Below are 23,185 nucleotides of genomic sequence, written 5' to 3' on the forward strand. Positions count from 1 at the left end.
AGTTATAAAGCTGTGGTTGTGCTGATGTTTTTCAGAGCTTTGTTTGCAGTTGTAAATTGTCATCTTTTCCACCATTCTTTTTTAACTTAATGAAAGGGGTTTTCCTCAACTTTTTTCTCATATTTATTTGATGAAATGTTTCTTGATTGATTTGATGATATTTAGACTTATTCATTAATACATTTATTTCTAGCCAAGGATTGGAGGACACTATTGTTAAGAGTACTGCTTAAGCACTACTGAAGCCCCAAATCAGATTCTGAAGCATTGTCCTGTGAATAAGTCTTGCTAATTCATCCTGCTTCAAGTGTTGATTGTGAAGGAATGGGATTCTCTGCAAGGGGGTCTTTGTGACAGTACTCCAGGGTTGTGATGTCTTGACTAGAATTTGGTTGGTTTGAGTGCATTGGAAAGGTTTTCTCAGTTTTAACTTAAAGGAAATTATTACTAGCTAATAAAAATGACTTAATGCTTTTGCAAATGTTGATTACTAACCAAAAAGTGTTTGGTCTTCAGTATTGACCCCTCCGTTGTTAACATATCAGATGAAATGGCCAGAACTGCACAGTGGAAGGCACTTTCCATGAACGCTGAGAATACGAAAGTGACCAGGCCTAACCTGAGGTAGATGCAACCCTATGCTTTTCCTACCTTGTACTTAATAATTTTTAAGCTTACAGTAGCATATTATGAAAGAATTTGAGCAGCTGCTTTATAATAAGCTTGATACAGCAGTAGAAAATGACATAAGCAGTTAAAAATATTAACTTGGTCCAAGAATAACAGGAAAACATAGCTGTTTCTTTCTTGTGTTTTACTTTAGCATATCATTTCAAGTAAGGTAAACATTTTCCCTGAAGATATTTTGGAGGAAATTATAGAATGATTGTTTATGAAAGACCATGTGTTAAAGCTTCTGTAACCTGCTCCTTGGCATTTGTTAATCTAGTACTTGTTTTTGCTTTTGTCTTTTCCTGAGACTTCATGAATTCTGTTTTGATAACCCTAGAACTTTAATCCTTAGCCCTCTAAAGGAGTGAGGTGTTACCCTACAAAGTACTCACTTAGGCATTCTTACTCAACAAGTAGTTCTTTGAAGTGTTCAGTGTTGGTGTATCAAATCAAAACAGCAGGCAGGCAATCATGCAGGTAGTCACAGAGTTATTTCTGTGCAGTTACTGTTGTTGTGAGCTTTGACTCCCAGAAATTGACAAGCCTTCTCTCACTCTTTCTCATCAGCTTCCTTTAGAACTTCTTTTTCTACTCAATCTCTCATGTGTCCTGAGTTCTAATTTTCTAATCTTTGCTGAGTTCTTTTTAAATATTTGTTTTTATTTTGGCTCACACTTGCTAGGTAGTCCTTCACAAGTGAACCCCTGGTCTTTGAAGTTTCAAATTTTTTTTTGTCAGAACTTCACAATCTTTTTAGTCATTGTTGGCCATATTTAGACCTAGTATTTCTTCTTCTAAAATTGTTTTTCCTTATTTTTTCAAACAGCCCTGAAAAGCCTGTGAGTGTGACAATAAATTTTGAAGATGAGCCATCAAAGAAATACATGGATGCTGAAACTTCATTATAGAATTGAGCAAAGAGGAATTATATATGGATATATAACTATATATATAATGTGTGATGTCACTATGTATAACTTGTATGTCATGTTATTTATACATGACTGCTGGGTATTTTGAAGTAGTCATCTGAAACTTGTTATGGGCACTATAGAGACTATATGTTAATATATTGGTCTCTTAGAAGTGAGGTACATTCAAATATTTATTTTGTTGGAAAAAAATGCTTTTCTGTTCTGCTATAGAATGATATGGAGAATACATTTAATCTGCTTTTCTTAAATTTCTTTGTTTTCCTCAGTGGCAGTTACAGCAGCCTTAAGAGATACCTGTTTATAATTTTTACTTGAGTTTCTAAAAACATTCATGTGTTCAGTCACATTTGTTAGTGCTTTCTAGGGAGAGCAGGGAATGGATCTTTGTTGATGATACAGGGGAAACGGTGTGTCCTGATTTCTCTTGTGTCTCCATTTTTGTGGATACCATCATTCTGCACAAGAGGTGGCATTTTTTTGGCCATAGAGGTCAATGTCAGAGTAGAAACTTTCTGGATAGGAATTATGGTTTTTATTTATGATTTTTAGGAATTTAAAAATCTTAAAAATTTACAAAAAGCTTCCATGCAGATAGGCAAGTGAAATTGTAGGTAACTTCTGATTTGCTGCACATACCACTCATGACCTTATGGATTTTTGAAGCTGTAAAATGACAGTTTGCAGTAGTAAAGTTTTGTTACTTTGTAGAAATTTTCTAAATAATCACACATTTCTAAAAGTCTCAGAAGTCCCAGTCTACTCTTTTCCTTTGCTCTATTTAAGTGGTTTAATTTGTATCAGGTTCAAGTTAGTATTTTTCTATTATAATAGGATGATTAAAATAATCAGGAATCCTGATTCTTTCATTGGTTTATGATCAGTATTATTTTATTAAGAATTGCCTTTCATTTTCTGATATTTCTATTGCATTGGTTATATTTAATAGCTTACTCGCAATTTTGTTTTAAAATACTTTGATTCTACACTTAAAATTTATTCAAAATTTGAAAAGGTAATTTAGATTAAAATGTAAATACTTGGTGCTCAGTTACATTTATGCTTAATATCTGAAAGCAGTTAACAGATTTTATTTACATTTGTGATGTAAAGCACTGCCATGTTTGTATTTTAAAAGAAAATTTGGCATATTGTGTATGTCTCAGATTGATGACATGCATTTCTTGTTCTGTGTTAGAGTCTGGCTTTTAGTCTTTCTGAGCTACCCTTTTAACTTCTAACATCATTTCAATCTCTCTCTCTCCATATATATATATATATATATATATGCTCTTAGCCCCCCACAGATCATTAAATTTTGTTCTTTTTAAGCCTGCAGGGCCAATGAGGTTCTGAAACTGAGTTGGCAGAGAATGAAATTGAAAATATTTAAATGAGGGCTGGGAAGGTAGCTCAGCGGTAGAGTGCATGCCTTGCAAGCATGAGGCCCTGGGTTCGATTCCTCAGCACCACATAAACAGAAAAAGCCGGAAATGGCGCTGTGGCTCCAGTGGTAGAGTGCTAGCCTTTAGCTGAAGAGCTGAGGGACAGTGCCCAGACCCAGAGTTCAGGCCCCACGACCGGAAAAAAAAAAAAAAAAGAAAATATTTAAATGAAATTAATTTGCTCTTCTAAGTCATTGGGAATCAAAAAAAAAAAGATGAAGAAACTGATCTTACCAAAAGATCATGAGAAATGTCAAAAGCTGATATTTTAGTAATTCTGATGTGTTTTTAATCCATTCTAAACTACTTAAAGTAGTGTAATTTCCACACCTGAGACCATATTTTCGTATTCTGGTAAAAAATAATAGATTTAACTTCTGCCTCAGATATGAAGTTAATTAAAGTGTAGCTGCTTTTCTTTAAAAAGATAGCTGTCATGTTTGATATTGCAGTTGGTGGAAAGTATTGGCCATGGTGCTCACCATCATGTATCAACTTCCACATGAGGGTTTCCATTTTATTCATGGTAGCACAGTCATCCAAATTCCCCAGAGTTTGCTGCTGCTCCTCTAACTCCCCTGATGTACCTGAGCAAGAGGGTCTCCTCCTGTCATTCCCTGTGTGTGGACATCAAAGGGTTAACAACTTATTTTCCAGGAAGTGAATTTAAAATTTAAGCTGAAAACTACCTGGTATTATATTGTTTCTGTGATTTTATTTAATTATGTATAGCAATGATTCAGTGCCAGAAAAACCATAACTTGCAAAATACTTTAGATTCAACTATGTTTTACTATGTTTCCTATTACTGATGGTTTCTGCTTTATTTTGACTACTTGATTATAAAATGATCTGATAGGGCTTCTCCATTCAAGAGCGGAGGTAACTCCTGTTTTAAGTAATTAACTGCTTCTTCTAAGTGCTTATCATGGATGGCATTCATTACAAGATGCGAAAGATATAAATTATATGTTGATTTTTAAACGTTGCCTTACATAGGTGTATATGAGCAGTTGTAGTTGCTATGTACAGATTTACCTCAAGGTGCAAAATAATTAAACCTGTATATATTCCACTTACAAAATAAATTGACCTAAACAGTCCTGCACTTTCTTAGATGCCTTGATTTTTCAAAATGGAGCTTAGTGCTACTGAATACCCTGGCTACAGAGCCAACTCAGGATATTCTTTTCTCCACTCTATTTTATTTATTTATAGATATCTGTTTACAAAGATTATAGTAAGTCCTGATGTTGACCATCTGAAATTCTTTTAATTGCTGTTTCAAATCTAAAATAGCAGCTTTTGAGAAAACAATGAATTAGCTTCCTTAAAAGGGTGATTTTTTTATATATTTTAAAATAATATTAGATATTCAGAAGAAATGAAGCACACAGTTTTTCTGTAGCTTAGTGTGTGTGTGTGTGTGTGTGTGTGTGTGTGTGTGTGTGTGTGTGTGTGTGTGTGTGTGTGTGAAGTTACTAGTCTTAGGTTCTGTACAGCTGTGGTGTCAGTGTTGATATTTGCCAAGTCTTCTGTAAAATCTATAGGGTAAAACTTTTTTATGTGTTCATGCATGTATTCATAAAGGAGTTTTTTTAAACCATTCAGAAATTCAGAAATACTAGGTTTTCTTTTCTCCAACCAAAAAAATATTTGTTTCTTTCATGTAGTCAAAGTTTCTGTGTGAGTAGAAGAGCTTTTAAACTTTTTCCTTTTGGAAAGGCAGGTTAAAATAATCTGTAGAAGAAAAATGGTCTCTGAAACTGGGCTTGCTGTATAGAGGAGGGTTATGTCACGGACATTGGTTCTGTCAGTTGATGCAGCATTTAATTTGTGAATCCTGTTTCTGAATGCTCAGATTTGAATATGTGTAAGCTCAATATTGACATAACACAGTAATTCAAAATGTTTATATTAAATAACTTAATTTTTGAAAATTATTTATATAGATTGCCTCATTGTTATTGTATACAGTACAAATATGTGAAATACCTTTTCATTTATTTCAATAATTATTTATTTTTAGAAGGTAAATTTAAAGATTTTAAATATATTCAAGGTTTAAGATAGTGTTCAAATTGCAAATTTTGTCAAGTTTGATTTTAAAGCTTTTCAACTTTTCAAAAGTAAAATAAGTAGTAATTATAGGAAACCATAGTTGGAATTAGAATTGTCTGAAGATTACTTCTGAATTTGTTTGGCACATACTTTGGCGTAATTGGTAGGCCCGTTATGTGTTGCTGTTTTAACATGTCTGGCACGTTGATTTGTGTGTTGCTTTATTATTCAAGGTTTTATTCTTTCAGGGTCCGCCAGGAGGTGTCTTCCAGTATATTTACTATGTTTAAAATATACAAAGACTGAATTTTATTATTCAGCCATGTAATATTTGATACCTTGGTGTAATTTCACAAGTACAGTTACAATTTTTATGACTTTTATAATTACAATAACTGTTTTGTAATAAAATCCAAAATCAATTAAACATTAAATTGTAGAACTCATATTTTCATTTATATGAAGTACAAGTCTCTACCGACGTCTATGATGTGAACAGTCCTGCCTTTCAAATTTCACAATTGTTAGACGAGAACTATTTTTTGTAGATCTTACTGAAGTTGAAAAAGCAATAAAAGTCTACTTAATAAGTTGTTGACTGTTGTCTTTGTGCTTTAGTAGAAGAGCTACATATCTTCAGCTTGAGATGGGGCGGGATGGAGATCTGGTAGTGGATCCTGTCTCCTGTCTCCCAATATGCATTGCTTTATTGCTGGAGAGAGACAAGCAGAACACAGGTGACACAAAATTGTGTTTTATGATGGCATTTTGATAATTAGGAAATACTGGAGAGAGAGAGACCCTTTCAAAAAATGACTCCAGTTTTTGTTTTATGACTAGAAATTTTTGCTATGTGCTATGTAATGATTTGTATAACACATCACAAACTTGACTTGTTCTTTTTTGTTCTTAATGGCTGTTGCTACCGCAACACCTGGGATACCGGAGCTGAAGAAATGAGAAAAGACAGAAAGAAAGAGAGCAGGAACTGGGGGCTTCAGTGCTCACTGGCTTCTGAACCCCAAGCTCCCAGAAGCAAGTTTATTTAGTTCTGTACAGGTACAGTACAGTACAGTGATGACAGGTTATGCGTAGAAAACAAGCTATCGACCTATCTGGTTGCAGCCATTAACATAGATTTATCTTTTTCCCAAAGTCTCAAGCTTTATATAGAGTCCAGACCCTATGAGTCAGTTACACATTTGTTTTGTCTGTTTGACCTTTTAGGGTCTAGTTCTCAGCCTTCTGAATACTGATGAGGCAGCCTTCCAACCTCTTAACCTTTCCTGGCCTCAGAGTTCGTACAAATGGCTGATTTTATTATGAAGTTTTCCTTAACAGCAAATTCCAGGTCTTGGTTCCATGGATCATGTGTGCAGCACTTCCCTCCTGATTCTCATGAACGTCATACCTTATCAGAAGGAAGATGGGGAAAGATGCTAGGGGTTTTAATGACTATGAAACTTCAAAAGTGTGAATCCCAGGAATGGGGAAGAAAGAAACAGTTTTGAGTTTCTGCTTATTTCTTTTGGTCTATCCTTGCTCTCTGAGGCCTTGTCCTTCCTGAGTGACATTTCTTTCCATGGTCAGCCATTCATTGCTATGTGTATGCTTCTAGTACTGGGGCTTGAACTCCGGGTGGGGCCCTCTCCCTTAGCCTTGTCCACTCAAGGTTAGTGCTCTACCACGTGAGCCACAGCTCCACTTAAGGTTGTTTTTTGTGTGTGTGATTATTTTAGAGATAGCGTCTCAACAGACTTCCCTGCTCCAGCTGGCTTCTGACCAGAGCCCTCAGATCTGAGTAGCTAGGATTACAGGCGTTAAACCAATGCCCAGCTTATTTCTATACCTATAATGAAAACACTTCTGTTATTTGGGAAACTTTTCTGCTATTCTTTTTTTGAAAGCCTGATTTGAAGCTGGTGTCTTTCTTGCTAGTAGAGTGAGTGTCTTTCTTGCCCTTTACATCTTCCCTGCAGTTCTTGGGTATATTCAGGGAAGGCTAAAACATTTAAGTTTTTTTTTTTTTCCAGAGAAGTAGAAAGATATGAGGAAATTACAGTTTTCTGTTGAAGAAAATAGATCTCCAGTAGAGTCATTCTGCCTTGCTGCTTAATTTAAATATACATATAGAAAACTTTTTTTTTTTTTTTGCTAGGCACCAGTGGCTTACACTTGTAATCCTAGCTACTTTGGAGGCTGAGATCTAAGAATAGCAGTTTGAAGCCAGCTAGGTCAGAAAAATGTGTAAGACACCACCACCTTTAACCAGAAAAACACTATAGACTGCAGGCATGGCTCAAGCAGAGCGCCAACCGAGAGCAAGTAAGCTGAGAGCGGAGACCCTAAGTTGAAGCCCTGGTACCAACATGAACACACACACACACACACACACACACACACACAATCATAATGGTTTAATCTCTGAAATTCTGTATTTACCTGAGTGACTTTCTCAGAATAGGACCATACTCTCAAGGGGAGAGTTGGGGATACTTTGAGTCACATTTGGCCTATTTACTCAAAGCAGAGAACCATTAAAGAAGGGACATTGCATTAATTTCAAATCAATTTTGGGGAAGTTTGTTTGTTTCCAAGGTCGGGCACACTAAACCTTCATTTACAGTGACGTTAGGATGGATTAGTAGAGTCTTGAGCCTGGAGAGATTGTCAAGGGATTATCCATCTTTGTGGTTAAGACCCAGTCTCAGAACCACTGCAAGCTCTACCCCTGCTTCCTCTCTAGCTCTATCATGGGTGGCTATTTGGGGTGTTTATTGCACACAAGTCTTAGTGAGGATGAGGAAAATTGACTGCCAGATGAAGAGTAGATGAGGTAAACAGGAAGGAATAATTTGGAAAAAAATTGGGGCACTTGTTAAACTTAGGCGTTTTGTTTGTCAGTTGTGCAGCTTGAACTCAGGGCCTGGGTGTTGTCCCTGAGCTTTTCCTTTCAAGGCTAATTAGTGCTCTACCACTTTGAGCCACAGCTTCACTTCCAGTTTTTTGGTAGTTCATTGGAGATGAGTTCCACAGATGATCTCAGCCTCCTAAATAGCTCAAATTACAGATGTGAAGCCACGAGGGCAAAATTTAAGACTCCATGATACTATTTTTTTAATGCAACTCAAAAAGTTGTGCAGGTTTCTCTGCAGACTCAAAATAGAAGTATCTTGCCGAAGACTCTTGGCTCTCCAGTCCCAGGCCACCTTTTCTCTCTCGCTTGGGACAGTGGGCTTAAATGGTCTTGTGCTATCTGAAAGATAGACTGTTGCAGTAGTTCCTTTTCCAATTTAGTCCGAAAGGACTGGCTTTTTATCCCATAGCAATTTTTTAAACACCCTTAAGTCCAGACAAATCTACACCGTGTAGGTTCACAGGTAGCCCTTGAAGGCTGTCTAGGGAAACCTGGAGTCTGACTGCTGCAGCCTTGGGGTGAAACCAGTGCGTTCTGTTGCTAGGGCAACTCCAGCGGGCGTCACACGTCGCTAGGGCGCGCTGAGCTCGGCAGCATAGCGGCTTCCGATTGGCCGAGGCGGAGGAACAAGTGTCGGGGTTGCAACACCGGTTGGTGGCCTGAAGGAGGGTTTGATTGAAAACCAACGGTGCCGGTGCAGCCGGCCGCCCGTTGAGCAGACCTTGTGTGAGTTGGGGTAGGGCGGGAGCGCCAGCCCAGAGGCCCAGGGGATGAGCTGGAAGACTTGCTGGCTGGACTGAGGGACCGTCCCTCCAGCGCGGTGGTGAGTGAGTCGGGTAGGCGGTGCTGGTGCTGCCCGGAGCGGGCCTCCCGCCCTCCCACGCCCAGGGCGGGATGGAGAGGGGGGCAGGGCAGGCGGGCACCCCGGGGAGCCAGGCCCTCAAAGGCCCATGGCTTTGAGTGGTGGGTGGTGGGAAGGGGCCATCCGCAGTGTGTTCCCGGGCCTGCCACTTCGGAAAGGAAGGAATTCTGGTTCAATGGAGCCGCCTCCGATCTGCATTGATGCCTCTGGAGGCGCATTCATCTTCCTCCTCCCTCCCCCCCCCCCTTTGCCAGGAGCCCCTTGGACTTGCCCTGTGCATTTTCTAGTCCACCCGAGTCAGCTCGTCCACGTGTATACCTTCGGGCACACTAGAAAGCCCACGCCTCCAATCTAGACTGCTCCCCTAAGCACTAACCCCCCCCCCACAACTGCCTGAGCCACACATGGGCTCCCTACCCACTAGACTGCTACCGACCTGGACTCTCCCTTCCTTGGACACCACCCCTCTATTCAGCTGCCCAAACCACATTCTCAGCATCCCTTGTTCTGCTCTGAATCGCCCTTGTGAAGGCTGCCCGACTTAATAGATGTTAAATGATCCCACGCTTCAACCACAGTTCTGTCTTCAAGTTCCTCTGGTCCCTGGGTTCCATTTAACACCCACCCCGCTTCTCTGATTTTAAGTCTGGGCCCTTTCGAATCCATTTTTCTCACCATTGTTACACTAATCTTTAATGAAACATTTACAGCCATTTCCCTTCCCTGCTTAAATCCCTGCACATCTCTCCGTGGCTCTGGCCACTCCTCAGCCATCTAGCAACATTTCCCCTTGATGGTCCCCACAATGACCCCCCATTCTCCTCTTTGGGAAGGGTTTTCATCAGTCTGGAGCTGCTGCCTCACCTGCAACTCTCAGTCTGAGTGTTCCCAGATCACTTCCTGCTTCCTCCAGACCCTTGTTTCTCCTACTCATTGGGCTTAGTGCAGTGCCAGGCACCCGGCTCAACGAATACTGTGAAGTGAATGACTCTCAAAGATGAAAAGTTATTGTTTTTCACAGTGATCTTGTTTCCAAAAGAAACAACTTCTAGCCAATGAAGTTTTTGCTTACAGAAGATCAATGTTGAGTTCAAGGGCTTTAATTTCACTTAATCTGTTTCCTGCCATAGTAATTAGGATGGTACTTGTTATATAGAATGATTTAAGAGAGAGAAAATACAATGTCATTTGCAAGAGCAGAGCTTTGTAGTTATACATCCATGGGTTTGAGTCCTAGTGCCAACATTTCCGCTTGATGGACTCTAATAAATTACCAACCTTTAATCAACATTTTAGAGGGAAAGCTGAGCAATGGCTAACACTTAACACTCGTTTCAGAGGATTGTGTTAAATACTAAGCATGCATAATCTCTGCCACGTGAATACTTTATCTACACTCAATTTTCATATATTTAAATCAAAGTATGTTGAAGGTTGGAACTATGACATTTGCATGATTAGTTCACAAAAAGGAAAAAGATAAAAATGTATTTTTTGATTCAGTCAAGGATGATTTCCAGAACATTATTTTGTCATTCTTTTACTTAGTTATGAACTTTTCTTTTTTCTTTCTTTTTTTGTGTACACACTGGGGCTTCAACTCAGGGCCTTGTGTTCTGGCTGTCTGGATTGGCCTTTTCACTCAAGGCTGGTGCTCTACAACTTGAGCCACCCCACCACTTGTGGCTTTTTGGTGGTTACTTGGAAATAAGAATCTCATAGGCTTTTCTGCTAGGGGGCTGGCTTTGAACCAGGATTCTCAGACCTCAGACTCCTGAGTAGCTAGGATTACAGGTGTGAGCCACCTGCATGAACTTTTGTATTTGCCTCTGTTCTAACTCAGGGAAAAGGCTCACTCACTCTGTGAGTACTTATTTTTTTTTTTTTTTTTTGCGGGGGAGGGAGGGGTTCCGGTCGTGGGGCCTGAACTCTGGGCCTGGGTGCTGTCCCTCAGCTCTTCAGCCCAAGGCTAGTTCTCTACCACTTTAGCCACAGCACCACTTCCCGCTTTTTTCTTTTTTCGTATGTGGTGCTGAGGAATCGAACCCAGGGCCTCATGCATGCAAGGCAAGCACTCTACCACTGAGCCACCTTCCCAGCCCTCTGTGAGTACTTATTGACCATACACAGCCCAGGGCTTCAGGCCAGATGAGGGTGGTTATAAAGAAGGGACAGCCAGTAGAGCAAATAGGAAGGAAAAGGTCCTGGAATATTCTTTGCTTGTCCAGAGCCAGCCAGACTTTGAAATTGAAAGAGTTTGAAATGGAAAGAGTTGTGCACTTTGATAGACAGAAAGGAGTTAGAAATTCTTTTCTTTCTTTAACTGTAGGCCTGGTTAGTTAGGCGCTCTATCACTGAGCTATGACTTAGATGATTTAGACGTTCATTCTGCCAGTCAAAGTGTTTTACTGAACAGCCAGCTATTCCACAGTGAATAAGCAAGGTCATTATTCTGTTGGGCTACTGGTGACCACACCTGGAATCTCGGCACTTAAGAAGCTTGAAGCCAAAGGGTTGACAGTTCAAAGACTGCTTGGGCTACAGAGCTTAAAAATCAACCACCACCATAAAACCCAACCAAAGGTCAAATCAAATGAATCAGGGATAGTCAACTAGTAAGAGCCTCACAGACTTTCCAGTCTAGGCGGGCTTTGAACTGCTATCCCTCCTCAGATCTCAACCTCCTGAATAGCTAGGATTATAGGCCTGAGTCACTGGCATCTGGCATATTAAGAGTTTTCTATTAGACTCCTCCTCATCTCATTTAGAATCTAGAATTGTCATAATGGGGTAATCCTAATACTTGAGAGCTTATTAAATCTTGTATTCTGTTTATTTGTTTGCTTATTGTTTTTGCAGTGCTGAGGGTTGAACCAGGGCTTTGTGCATGCCAGGCAAGTGCTTTACTGCAGAGATGTGTTACCAGCCAGCTAGTGTTCATGATAAACATGGATTCTAGCTTTAAAGCAGTGGAATGAAAGTGACAGAATGATACCTGTCTGGATCATATCTAGGAAAAAATTGTAATGCTTTTAGAAACACGAACAATGGAAGTGGCGCTGTGGCTCAAGAGGTAGAGCACTCACCTTGAGCTGCAGAGCACAGGGACAGTGCTCAAGCCCAGAGTTCAAGCCCCACGACCGACAAAAAAAAAAAAAAAGATATCATAGAAACACGAACATTAAAATAAAAAGCAGAGCCTATAAAGCCCTGCAACTGTAGCTATAGCCCTGTGCCATTAGGAAAATGTGATGAGTGCATTTTCCCAAAGACAGCTGGAAAAAAGGTGTATATACAGTATTTGTTTATTAAGAAGAAGGTAAAGTTCGTTTGGACAAATAGAATGTGGGATTAATGACACCAAAGAATAAGAGATGGCATAGTATTAGATTAAGAGGGAAACCTTTGCTTGATTTCAGATCCCTGCTTTGCCACTTACCAAGCTGTGTGACTTAGAAAAATGACTTCTCAGTGCTACATTTTCCTCATCTGTAAAAATGAGAAAACCAATAGGAGCTACCTTTTAGAGCCACTACCATGATGTTGGGTAATATATGAAAGGCACTTAGAACTGTGTTGGCATAGTAAGCACCATGGACATGTTTGCTCTGGTATGGTTATTACTACACATGAGATCTTGGCCAGGTTCCTTAGATTTTTTTTTAGTGCCTCAGTTTCTTCTCCTGTAAGTTAGGGATACAATGCTACTGTTAGAACTGTATGGCTCTCTGGTGTCAGAAATGGATCCAGGAGCTTTCATCAAGGCAGTTTACTTGTGTACAAAAGGTGCAACACTGTTACTCTCCCTAGAGCTGGGCAAGCACACCGGGCCGGACAGTTTGCTGGGTTTTTAGTCCAGTTCAAACTGTTTCTTCTCCTTGTCAAGGAGTTAGGCTCCCATTCTAAGTATAATTGATTACTAAGGTTAGAAAGGGGCGATTCTTTTCTTTTTTTAAGGTTTACAGTGTTTTCCATCCACCTGCCTGGGTGTGGGGCTGCGAAGCAGGTGGCTGGTAGGCACAGGGGGTTGATGAGGTCAGTGGAAAGTTCCCACTCAAAAGGGGGTCTCATTTCTTTTAACTTCATTGATAAAGATTTCTCTTTCTAGCCGGGCACTGATGGCTCACATCTGTAATCCTAGCTACTCAGGAGGCTCACAGCCTCTGAGGATGATAGTTTGAAGCCAGCCCAGGCAGAAAAGTCCAAGAGACTCTTATCTCCAATAGACTACTCATCAAAAGCTGGAAGTGGTACTCAAGTGGTAGAGCACTAGCTTTGAGTAAAAACAAGCTCAGGGACAGTTCCCAGGCCCCCTGTTCAAGCTCCATGACTGGCAAAAAAAAAAAATCCTTTCTAATAAGCAGCCCACTTGGTAGTTGCAATTTTATTCTTTTAACGCCTTTGATAAGATTTGTCTCACTAATGTGGCTAGCTAGTCACAAGCAGCACACCTGGTATTTACAATTTATTCTTTTAACTCCTTGAACACAAGATTTACATGGCTGCTGGTCACAAACAGCACTGATAATAGTCACAAAGCAAATAATTTCAGGAAATATCAATCCCCAAAAATATCAACCTATGAGACAGAAGCACTTTTAGTTGGACAGAAAACACTATTTTTTTTTCTCTCACACTACCTGGCTCAAAGGATTTGTTTGCAGGATTAAAATGAATATTTCAGAATGCTGGGGGCGGGGGAGAGCTATATTAGGCTTAAACATTTAAATAAACGCTTTGTGACACTGAAATCGAACTTCTTTTCAACTTGCTGTCTAGTATTTTTCATCCATGAGGGTAAGTGAGTGGCTGATGAAGTGCAAGGTCTTCACACGGAAGCAAAGTTACAGTAACGCTGCAGGTGACATCTACAAGCTTCCCTGGGATCTGGATCCCTGTTGTACTACCCCCCCCCCCACCCCGGGCTGCACCTGATCATAGCCGTTCCCCAGCCCAGGGCTTCTCCTAGTACCTTCCAATGCCACTCCCATTTCCAGAATGTTAGCTTGACCGAATTTGATGGATACAAGCAAGTCACAAACAACACCTCACATTCGTGTTGAACATGGACTGCCTCGGTCTCTTCACTCCTATCACCACCTCCACTGTCACTCCCAGCCAGTCTAGTGTCACTCTGGGAGCAAGTAGAAAGAAGGTCCTCCCTAGAGGCACCTCTCCCGACCACAGCCAGTGGCCTAGGCCGGCAAACGGGCATTTCCCAAAGTCCCGAACACACAGGGATGGAGGCTGAGGTATTCATCCAGCTCCTGTGAGCACGCAGCTCCTGACCGCACGTGAGTCTCTTCATTCCCATGTTTAATGCAAATGTCATGTATTATCTATGGCTTCCTTTTATTATAAGGAGAGTTTTAAAAATTGTATACCAGTGCTGGGGCTTGAATTCAGATCCTAGATGCTGTCCCTTGGCTTTTTGCACTCAAGGCTAGTGCTCTACTATTTGAGCTATAGCTCTACTTTTATCTTTTTTTTTTTTTTTTGCTTGTTATTTGGAGTTAAGAGTCTCCTATACTTTCCTGTCTATGCTGGGCTTCTAACCTAAACCCTCAGATCTCAGTTTCCTAAGTAGCTAGGATTACAGGCATGAGCCAGTGGCACCACGTTTCTCAGGGGGATTTTTTGTTTGTTTGTTTCAAACCAGTATTCTGTAATCATTGGATACTAGTTCCCACAGCAAAAGTTATCATTTGCTCGAGGTGTGTGTGTGTGTGTGTGTGTGTGTGTGTGTGTGTGTGTGTGTGTTATTGGAGTTGAAGCTCATGCCTCACACTTGCTAGACAGGTGCTCTCTGCCACTTGAACCAGGCTCCTACCTCTCCTTATTTTTTGCTTAAGCTGTTTTTCAGCAAGATCTCACATCTTTTGTACAGGGCCATTCTTGGATAGCAGTCCTGCTACCTATGCTTTCCTTGTAGCTGAGATTCCTGGCACTCACTCACTTGTATGACTAGCTTGTTTGTTGAGATGGAGGTCTTACCAAACTTTTGCTTGAGCTCATTCTGGTATTCGAAGTATTTAAAAGCACCCCAGCATGTAGGAGCTGAAGTACACACACCAGCCAGTCTGTCACTGTTTGCCTTTGACTCAGGGCCAAAGTCAGCATTTCTCATCAATCTGGTCTTTTCCACCCTGAAGGTGAACTGGGTTCTAGTCCTCTCCTAAAACAACTGTGTGGCTTTGGACACAGTTCACTCCTTGGGGCCTCATCTGGAAAATGAAGGCAATGGAGTCACAGTCTGCATCTGATGACCTGGAAAGGTGTTTTGTCATCCTGTATTTTGTCTTGTTTTGCTTCAGCTTTTCTATACTTTCCAGTTTCTTTGGGGGAGACTGTGCCTTTCTTCTCAGCAGCCGGCCAGCAGCTCTCCACCTGATCCTTCTCATCCCCTTTCTGTTCCTAACCTAGGCGATAGCTCCCAGCTTCGCAGGTCCAAGTATCTTTCTTCAAAAGCTGTCTCTGTTTTACTAACTCCACACATGTCCCATAGACAAACAACAGCACCTATTCCTCTGACTACTCAGGAGACTGAGCTCAGAGAATCATGGTGCCGAGCCAGCCAAGGCAGACAAATCTGAGACTATCTTATCTCCAATTAATGAGCAAAAAGCCAGAAGCATAGGTGTGGCTTAGGTGGTAGCTAATGGCACCAGCCATGCCCCCCAAAGGCCAAGCCTGAGCAAAAGGCCTGGAATTCAAACCTCAGTACTGGCACAAAAATCAAACAATCCAAACCAATTAGTACTATATGATATGACATCATATGAACTCTAACTTAGACTAGAGAACCATGCTCACTTTTTTTTTTTAGCTGTAGTGGATTGTCTAACATATTTTTTCCTTGAATATTTCCCTCACTTTGACAATGTGTGTCTATGTCTTATTTTCAAACAAGTTGACTCCCTCCCACCCTCCCTTCCTCCCTCCCTTCCTCCCTCCCTCCCTCCCTCCCTCCCGCCTTCCTTCCTTCCTTCCTTTCTTCTTTCCTTTCCTTTTTTTTTCTGGAAGCACTTGGGTTTGGACTCTGGAGTTGGTGCTCTTTAAGCCATACCTCCAATGCTCCTTTTTGCTGCTTATTTTGGAATTAAGAGTCTGGTTTTCTGCCCAGGCTGGCCTCGAACCACAGTTCTTCACAATCCTCACTCTCCTGAGTAGCTAGGAGTCTAGGCATGAGCCACCAGTGACTGGCTTAACTGGATACTTTCAGTACAGGATGTCTAATTTAAAACAGGAAATACAAGCCAGGTGCTGGTGGCTCATGCCTATAATCCTAGCTACCCAGGAGGCTGAGATAGGAGAATTGTGCTTTGAAGCCAGCCTGGGCAGAAAATTTTGTGAGACTCTCATCTCCAATGAGCCACCAAAAAGCTAGGACAAAAATTAAAATACGCCTGATATAAACTAATGATTAACTTCAGGCATACTAAACTTTCTTCCTGTTGTAAGTGCTGTTTTCTAACCATTAGTAAATGAAGAAAATACAATGGAATATTTATAAAGATGTAGCCTAAGTGTTGGTAAAAAGAAAAAAATATTTGTGGGATTTGAAGTTATTTCCTATAATGAGTCCAATGGTTTTCTGCTTTATGTTTATGAAATGTGAGACCACTTAAGGATCTTTTGGCTTTTAGGGAGAAACATGAAGGTGGGAAGAGGACTTCCTGGTGAAGGATCTGAAAAGCAGATTACAAATCCTCCCTGTTATTTAGTTAGTGGATTTACCTTGCACAGTTTAGGTTAATTACAGTCAATTAGGTAATTTTACCACAGCCTGGATCCCTTACTCTGTCACACATGTTTACCCTGCAATTAACAAGAGATCAAGGAGCAAATGAGGTAGGTGTCTCTGGAGACTTCTTTAGCATCAATCTAAAATTTTAACCGCAATAGAAGATCAAAATTCCTTTGGAGAGTTTCTTTTCAGAAATGAATTAGAAATGTCAACAATGAGTCAGGACTGTGATTATGTGTGTCTATGCTTGACTACATCTGGGAATGCCAAACCCCACTAAGTCTTTTCCATTCCATCTGAGCTACAGTACTGGGTCCATCTACCTCACTTCTTTATGTAAAAAAAAAAAAAAAGGCTGTACAGGTGGTTCATGCCTCCTATAATCCTTAGCTACCCAAGAGGCTGAAATAGGAGAATTGTGATTCAAAGCCAGCCTGGTCTGGAAAGTATATGAGACTCTTATCTCCAATTAACCACTTTAAAAAAGAGCCAGAAGTAGAGCTGTGGTTCCAGTGATAGAGCACTAGTCTTAAACAAAAATATCACAGGGACAGAACCCAGGCCATGAGTTCAAGCCCCAGGACCAGCACAAAAACAACAACAAAATTCCCCCAAACTAAATTTCAGCTTTATCCCTTAACCTAAGTTTCAGGCAGACTGAAGGAAAACTCACATAAATACATGTTCTTGTGGGTATGTCAGCCTTGTCTCATCATAAAGTATGAAGGAACTGATGTGTTTTGTTATTTCCCCCTTTGTCCCAGGCTTGAACTCTGGCCCTACGTGCTGTTTCTTAGCTTTTTTAACTCAAAACTGACACTCTACCACTTGAGCCATACTCCACTTCTGGCTTTTTGGTAGTTAATTGGCAATAAGAGTCTCATGGGCTTTTCTGACCTGGTTGGCTTTGAGCTGTGATTCTTAGATGATGCCAAGTGGCTAGAATTTGTAATCCTGACAGGCATGAGCCACCAGTGTCTGTCTTAATTCCTCTGAAATACTTGCATGGATTTTCACTATGGGCTTTCCAATACATGGAAATGTACAATTGTAAGCTAATAAAGCATTTTTAAAAATCATAACTACCACATAAGTCAAATCAAACTGTGCCATTGAAACAACTGGTTTTTTTGTTTTTTTTTTTTGTTGGTTATGGAGTTTGAGCTCTGGGCCTGGGCGCTGTCCCTCAGCTCTTCAGCTCAAGGCTAGTGCTCTGCCACTTGAGCCATAGCACCACTTCCAGTTTTCTGGTGGTTAATTGGAGATAAGAGTCTCATAGACTTTTCTGCCTGAGCTGGCTTTGAACCGTGATCCTCAGATCTTTGCCTCCTGAGTAGCTAGGATTACAGGTGTGAGCCACTGGCGCCCGGCTGTGATTTTTTTTTTTTTATATCAAATCAAACTCTACAAACTCATGGATTGGATGTTTGGTTCCTAGCTGGTAGTGGAAAGTGTAGGAGGTGTGGCCTAGTGGGAGGAAGTAGGTCTTTGGTGGGGGTGAGTCTTTGAATGTCACACTTAGTCCTTGGTGCCTTCTTTCTTCTTGTTTCCTGTGTACCATGAGTGAGAGAGCCACTGTACATTCTCCTACCACCATGTGTATGGGCTCCCTTTAGACCCAGAAACAATGAAGTCAAGGATTGTTGGCTGAAAACTTCTGAAACCAAACCAACCTTTTCTCCTTTAAGTTGTTTATATTGCTCACAGTGATGGAAAGTGTAACAAACTCATGGAAGTATATATCTTCATCTTTCTCTATTCTGGAATAAGAAACAACTGACTCTTGAAATTGGAAAAATGCAAACAGATTGTTCTCCATTAGTGAATTCATCCTTTGTGTGGATATGGGAAATATCGAAATTAATAGTAACAGTCAGGCATCCATAGTAGTTCATTCCTGGCATACTTGCTACTTGGGAGACTGCGATCTGAAGGATTGCAGTTTGAGCTAGCCAGGAAGGAAAGTTTGCTAGACTCATCTCCAGCTAACTAGCAAAAAGCAGGGGTAGAGCTGGAGATGTGGCTCAAGAGGTAGAGCACCAGCCTAAGCAAGTTCAAGGTCCTGAGTTCAAATACCAGTATTGAAAAAAAATAACTAGCAAAGGTGACCCTGGCTCTACTAGAGGTTCTACCTTAGAGGGTTGCATTATGCTAGATTTTTTCAGGTTGGACAACTTCCTGCTAGTTACTTGGGTGAGCACAGGGGCTGTGCACAACTGACTCAGACTTCCAGAGAAGCTTTTGTTTGGCACTTACCCATAGTAGGGGTTCAAGTAAGAGCTTGTAAACTTGAGGAATTGTGGGAACACAGCACCCTTTTGTATGCCCTCTGGACACTAGGTGCTTAGTTGTGAGTGGCAGGGATTTCTCTGAGCCATATGAGAGAGGATCCCTCTGTCTGAATTGGAAGTTTTATACTTAAGAATACTCATTGAGAAACACAAATGAGATAGCATACAATTAATGTCAATCGAGTTTTAAGCATTTGTTAGTAGACACGTATTTGGGGAGTTTTTGCTGGTATACAGAGCAATACTTATAAGGCCAGAATTCTGGAAGTCAAAGATAAGGCTGCAAATTTTATAGCCTTGTAGACCACTATCAACCATGCCTAAAGCACACGCTAAGTTCTTGGAAGATAAATACTAAACTTGTATCAAAAATTAGTCTGGTATATCTGCATGTAGAAAGAGCTAATTTTGTCTGTATTAGTTGAGACTATTCTGGCTCACACAACCCAACTAAAGTTCCTCCCTGGGTCTCACTCTGCAAGGAATGCGATGTGAATTCTGGGGTGTTGATGACTTACAATGCCTGATCAAGACAAAAAGGTGAAGACCACTGACAAATCAACGGACCGGAAGCAGCCAGGAAGCACCCCCAGGTAACAGCCCTCCCCCACCCCCACCCCACCACTGGGAAAGTAAGTGACTGTGGAACAGATTCAGTGGCTTCAGGAGAAATAAGAGTAGACTCCTGACAATGGCTTCTCTGGGTTACAATGTTGACGGAAACATTTGATCGTCTCTACAGGTCTAGAGGAAATGGTCAGCTGTATGCATGTGTTTTTGGAGGGCCTGCAAATGGCTGGCTGTAATAGGTAACATGATCTTGTTTACCTATAGCTTGTGTTGCCTGATATCATGCCATTCTATCTCCTAGGGACTACTCAGATCTTAAAAGACTCCGGTGCCTTTTGAACGTCCAGTCAAGCAAACAGCAGGTAGTGTTTTCAAAGACTGGGCATGTATTTGCAAAAGAGCAATGGCATGTTTCCGAAAGGAGCCATTCTAATAGCTTTGTGAACACAGTAGGTTCAGTGTCTTTGTTTTTCACCTGCTTCTTTTCCTTCATGTGGCTGTTTTTCCCCTACCTGGACCAGGCTCTCCCAAGACCTGTCATCCACAGCTTTTCCAGCCTCGCGCTCTCATTCATGCATCCTGTGTCAGCCTGTGCTTTCCACCAAGTACTGAGTGGCTTTAGCAGCAAAGCCTTTTACTTTCTATCAGCCAGCTCTGACTGAGTGGCAAACTTGCCTCTCTGGAGGATTTAAGAGATTCATTTTCCCAGTGTTGACCACATGTTCCTTCTCCTCCTCCCTTCAACGTGATAATCATCATGACTGTAAAACCACTGCCTTTAAGCTGTTGTTGAAGCAAAGTGGGAAGTTTTTTTCTGAGCTTTCCCCAAATCTTAAATAAATCTACCTGGAGTAGAATGTAAAATTGCATTAGAAATCTGACACAAGTTAAGTATTTTAATTTGCAATTAATAAAAAGACAGATAAAAGAAAAAATATTATTGGCTCCTCAATTGCCTTGATGCTAGAGAGGTTTAATAGCACCATAGTGACAGCATGGGGCTGGTGGTGCCCTCCAGTGCCGGGATGCATTGAGAGAGGGGGCAGAGACCCCTGGAGCTTGAGTGGAGGGAAAGACACAGTTCCTGAGCGCTGGGCTGCTTTTCTATCCGTGATATTGATGGGAAAGGCATTCCAGGTGGACTGAGATGACTGATCAAAAATCTGAAGGAAGTGGCTAACAAACATGGAACAAAATGTTGATGAGATCTTTCTATTGGCAGAGGTGGAAGACACTGGTGTCTGAATGACATAATTGTGCCGGTACTGGGGCTTGAACTCAGGGCCTGAACACTGTCCCTGAGTTTCTTTGCTTAAAACTAATGCCCTACCACTTGAGCCACAGCGCCACTTCCTGGCATTTTTAATTTCATGATTAGTTAGAGATAAGAATCTTGTGGATGTTTCTGCCTAGGATGGCTTTGAACTGCGATCTTCATATCTCAGCCTCCTGAGTAGCTAGGATGACAGGCAGGAGCCACCAATGCCTGGCTCAAGTTTCCTTTTAGTAAGTTCTTGGTCTCTGCAGCTGTAGCTGCCACGTCTGTAGTCCCCATGGAGTCTCCATGAATGTGGATAACTTGACTATTGGAATGGTGATTGCATGTACTCTGTGCTTCTGTTTTGGTAGCTTCCAGCCATTAACTTTGACAGTGTCCCAAATAGCATGGTGAAGTCGGAGGCTGCCATCAAGGCAGGGGCTCCCCGAGTTCGAGGTCAATGGCATGAGTCCACAGAAGCTGTTGAACTTGAAAATTTTAGGTAAGCAATCTCCCTTGTCTTCGGCAAGCAGTTCTACTCCATTTATTTCAAGCTGGTCATAAGAACTAAAATTGAAAACCTGTTTTAAAAAGTTCCACTGAGATTCTCAGCTTACTGGATGTAGTGGCTCACTAGCAGGCGCAGTCGTCACAGTGGAACTGAGCTGGGAGTTCAGGGCCCTGCAGTTGACCCTGCAATTGAGGAGTGTTTCTAGGTTATTGGTTCTAATCTCTGCCTTAGCTTTTGGTCTGCCCCCATCTTTCCAGTCATGAGAAGATGTGAAAGAATTTGTTTCTATGAATAGATGTCACGGCTGGAGGGTGTGGTAGGCAAGGCATGAGATTCTCATGTCCCTGCACCATGTAGACGAGTATGATCATCACTGTACATTGTTTTGCAGTCACATGTTTTTATGTCATGTTTCACTTTTGGAAACATGATCAGATTCTGTATATTCCAGAACCACTTAGGAATCAATCATGTTGAAGGATGAATTAAAAATAGGGATACAAATATCAAACTGACACAAATACATGAAAGAGTATTCCATTGAAGGGGGGGGAATACCCCAAACAAAGCAAACAACAAAAGAAAAAAATGCCACAGGAAGGCAACCGAAGGACCTGAGGACTTAGAGCCAGCCACATTCCTTCAGGCTCCTATGATGGGCCTCAGCCTGGTTTTGTTAGCTTTCCAGTGTGCTCATGTCACTAATGAATGCACGAAATATCAACATGAATAGTTTAGAATGAACACTTATTTATTTGACCGAGTTACCTTATTTCCCTGTCATTATATGGCTGTGTCATTTTATGACAGACATCACTTCTTGAACTCATATATGTGTTGTATGCATTTGTGTGTGTATTTAGTTTATATGTGTATGTATATATTTTTATAGATGTAGTATGTATATACATATGTATGTATGTATGTCTTTTTCACGACTGTGATTTGAACTCAGGACCTTGCACTTGCTTGGCTTACTTGGTAGGCTGATGCTCTACCACTTGAGCCATGCTTCCAGACCAGCTTTCAGCTGGTTAGTTTGAAGGTGGATTTTTGTAGACTTTTCTGCCTGGGCTGACTTAAAACCATGATCCTCCTGATTTCAGCCTTCGGAGTAGGATTACAGGCTTCAGCACTGTACTAAAGGGGTTATATTTTTAAAATACACTTTTAATGAGAAACACTATTTTTTGTTACATATTTGGTTTACTAGTATCCATGTATGAAGAAACCATGGTAACCCATTTGTCTCTGGGTAGGAAGAGGCAATGTAATTGCATCTGAAAGATGACAAAGGCAGAATGTTTGACAGACATCACAAGGTTACAGAGCTTGCTTTTTAAGAAAAATTCCAGTTTATTGGGCCTAGATCTTAAAATTAGTTTGTTCTAATATGCATCAGAATATTGTATTATAGATTTTATAGCACTGTGACTCTTGTACAGAATCTTCTCTCCTCTCCCAGGTTTAAAGTAGGATATTTTGGGCATATTTTGGACCTCTTTGATGTGTTGTAATGTCAGCCAAAAGAAGCTGAAATTGGAATGTTTTGAAATTTTATTAAATGCACACATACACACAACCCCCCCACCCCAGACAAACAACCAGCAACCATCCATCAAGAGAGCTGAGAAGGTATAAACTACTAACAAATATTTAGAGTCTGTAAAGAAATGCATGTGGCACCTCTGGTATTGATGGCTAGAGCAGCCAGTGGAGATGGAACAGGACAGAAGGGAAGCATTTTTCTGTCTGTTGTGCAGTGATGCAAACAGTTTCTCTCCATATAACATTTTAATCCCTCCAACCAGTGTGTGTGTGTGTGTGTGTGTGTGTGTGTGTGTGTATGTGTGTGTGTGTATGCACCAGTACTAGAGCTTAAACTTGGGGCCTGGATCCTGTCCCTTAGCTTTTTCTAC

At 41.0% G+C, this 23,185-nt stretch overlaps 2 protein-coding genes across 2 annotated transcripts in view; both read left to right on the forward strand.

Annotated features, from left to right (window-relative positions):
* The window catches only part of Slc4a7 (solute carrier family 4, sodium bicarbonate cotransporter, member 7), a 57,995-nt gene extending 55,006 nt beyond the window's left edge, over window positions 1-2,989 (forward strand). The window contains 2 exon segments of the mRNA XM_013010463.1: window positions 517-624; window positions 1,499-2,989. Of these exon segments, the coding sequence (XP_012865917.1) occupies window positions 517-624; window positions 1,499-1,580 (190 nt within the window). The 3' untranslated portion in view covers window positions 1,581-2,989.
* A 5,768-nt stretch (window positions 2,990-8,757) lies between these two features.
* Nek10 (NIMA-related kinase 10) overlaps window positions 8,758-23,185 on the forward strand; it is a 153,621-nt gene continuing 139,193 nt past the window's right edge. The window contains exons 1-4 of the mRNA XM_013010302.1: window positions 8,758-8,850; window positions 19,410-19,520; window positions 19,799-19,859; window positions 21,127-21,257. Of these exons, the coding sequence (XP_012865756.1) occupies window positions 19,447-19,520; window positions 19,799-19,859; window positions 21,127-21,257 (266 nt within the window). The 5' untranslated portion in view covers window positions 8,758-8,850; window positions 19,410-19,446. The remainder of the gene's footprint in view (window positions 8,851-19,409; window positions 19,521-19,798; window positions 19,860-21,126; window positions 21,258-23,185) is intronic.

This window comes from Dipodomys ordii, unplaced genomic scaffold (genome assembly GCF_000151885.1).
Source record: "Dipodomys ordii isolate 6190 unplaced genomic scaffold, Dord_2.0 Scaffold12, whole genome shotgun sequence".
In the NCBI taxonomy this organism is placed as follows: Eukaryota; Metazoa; Chordata; class Mammalia; order Rodentia; family Heteromyidae; genus Dipodomys; species Dipodomys ordii.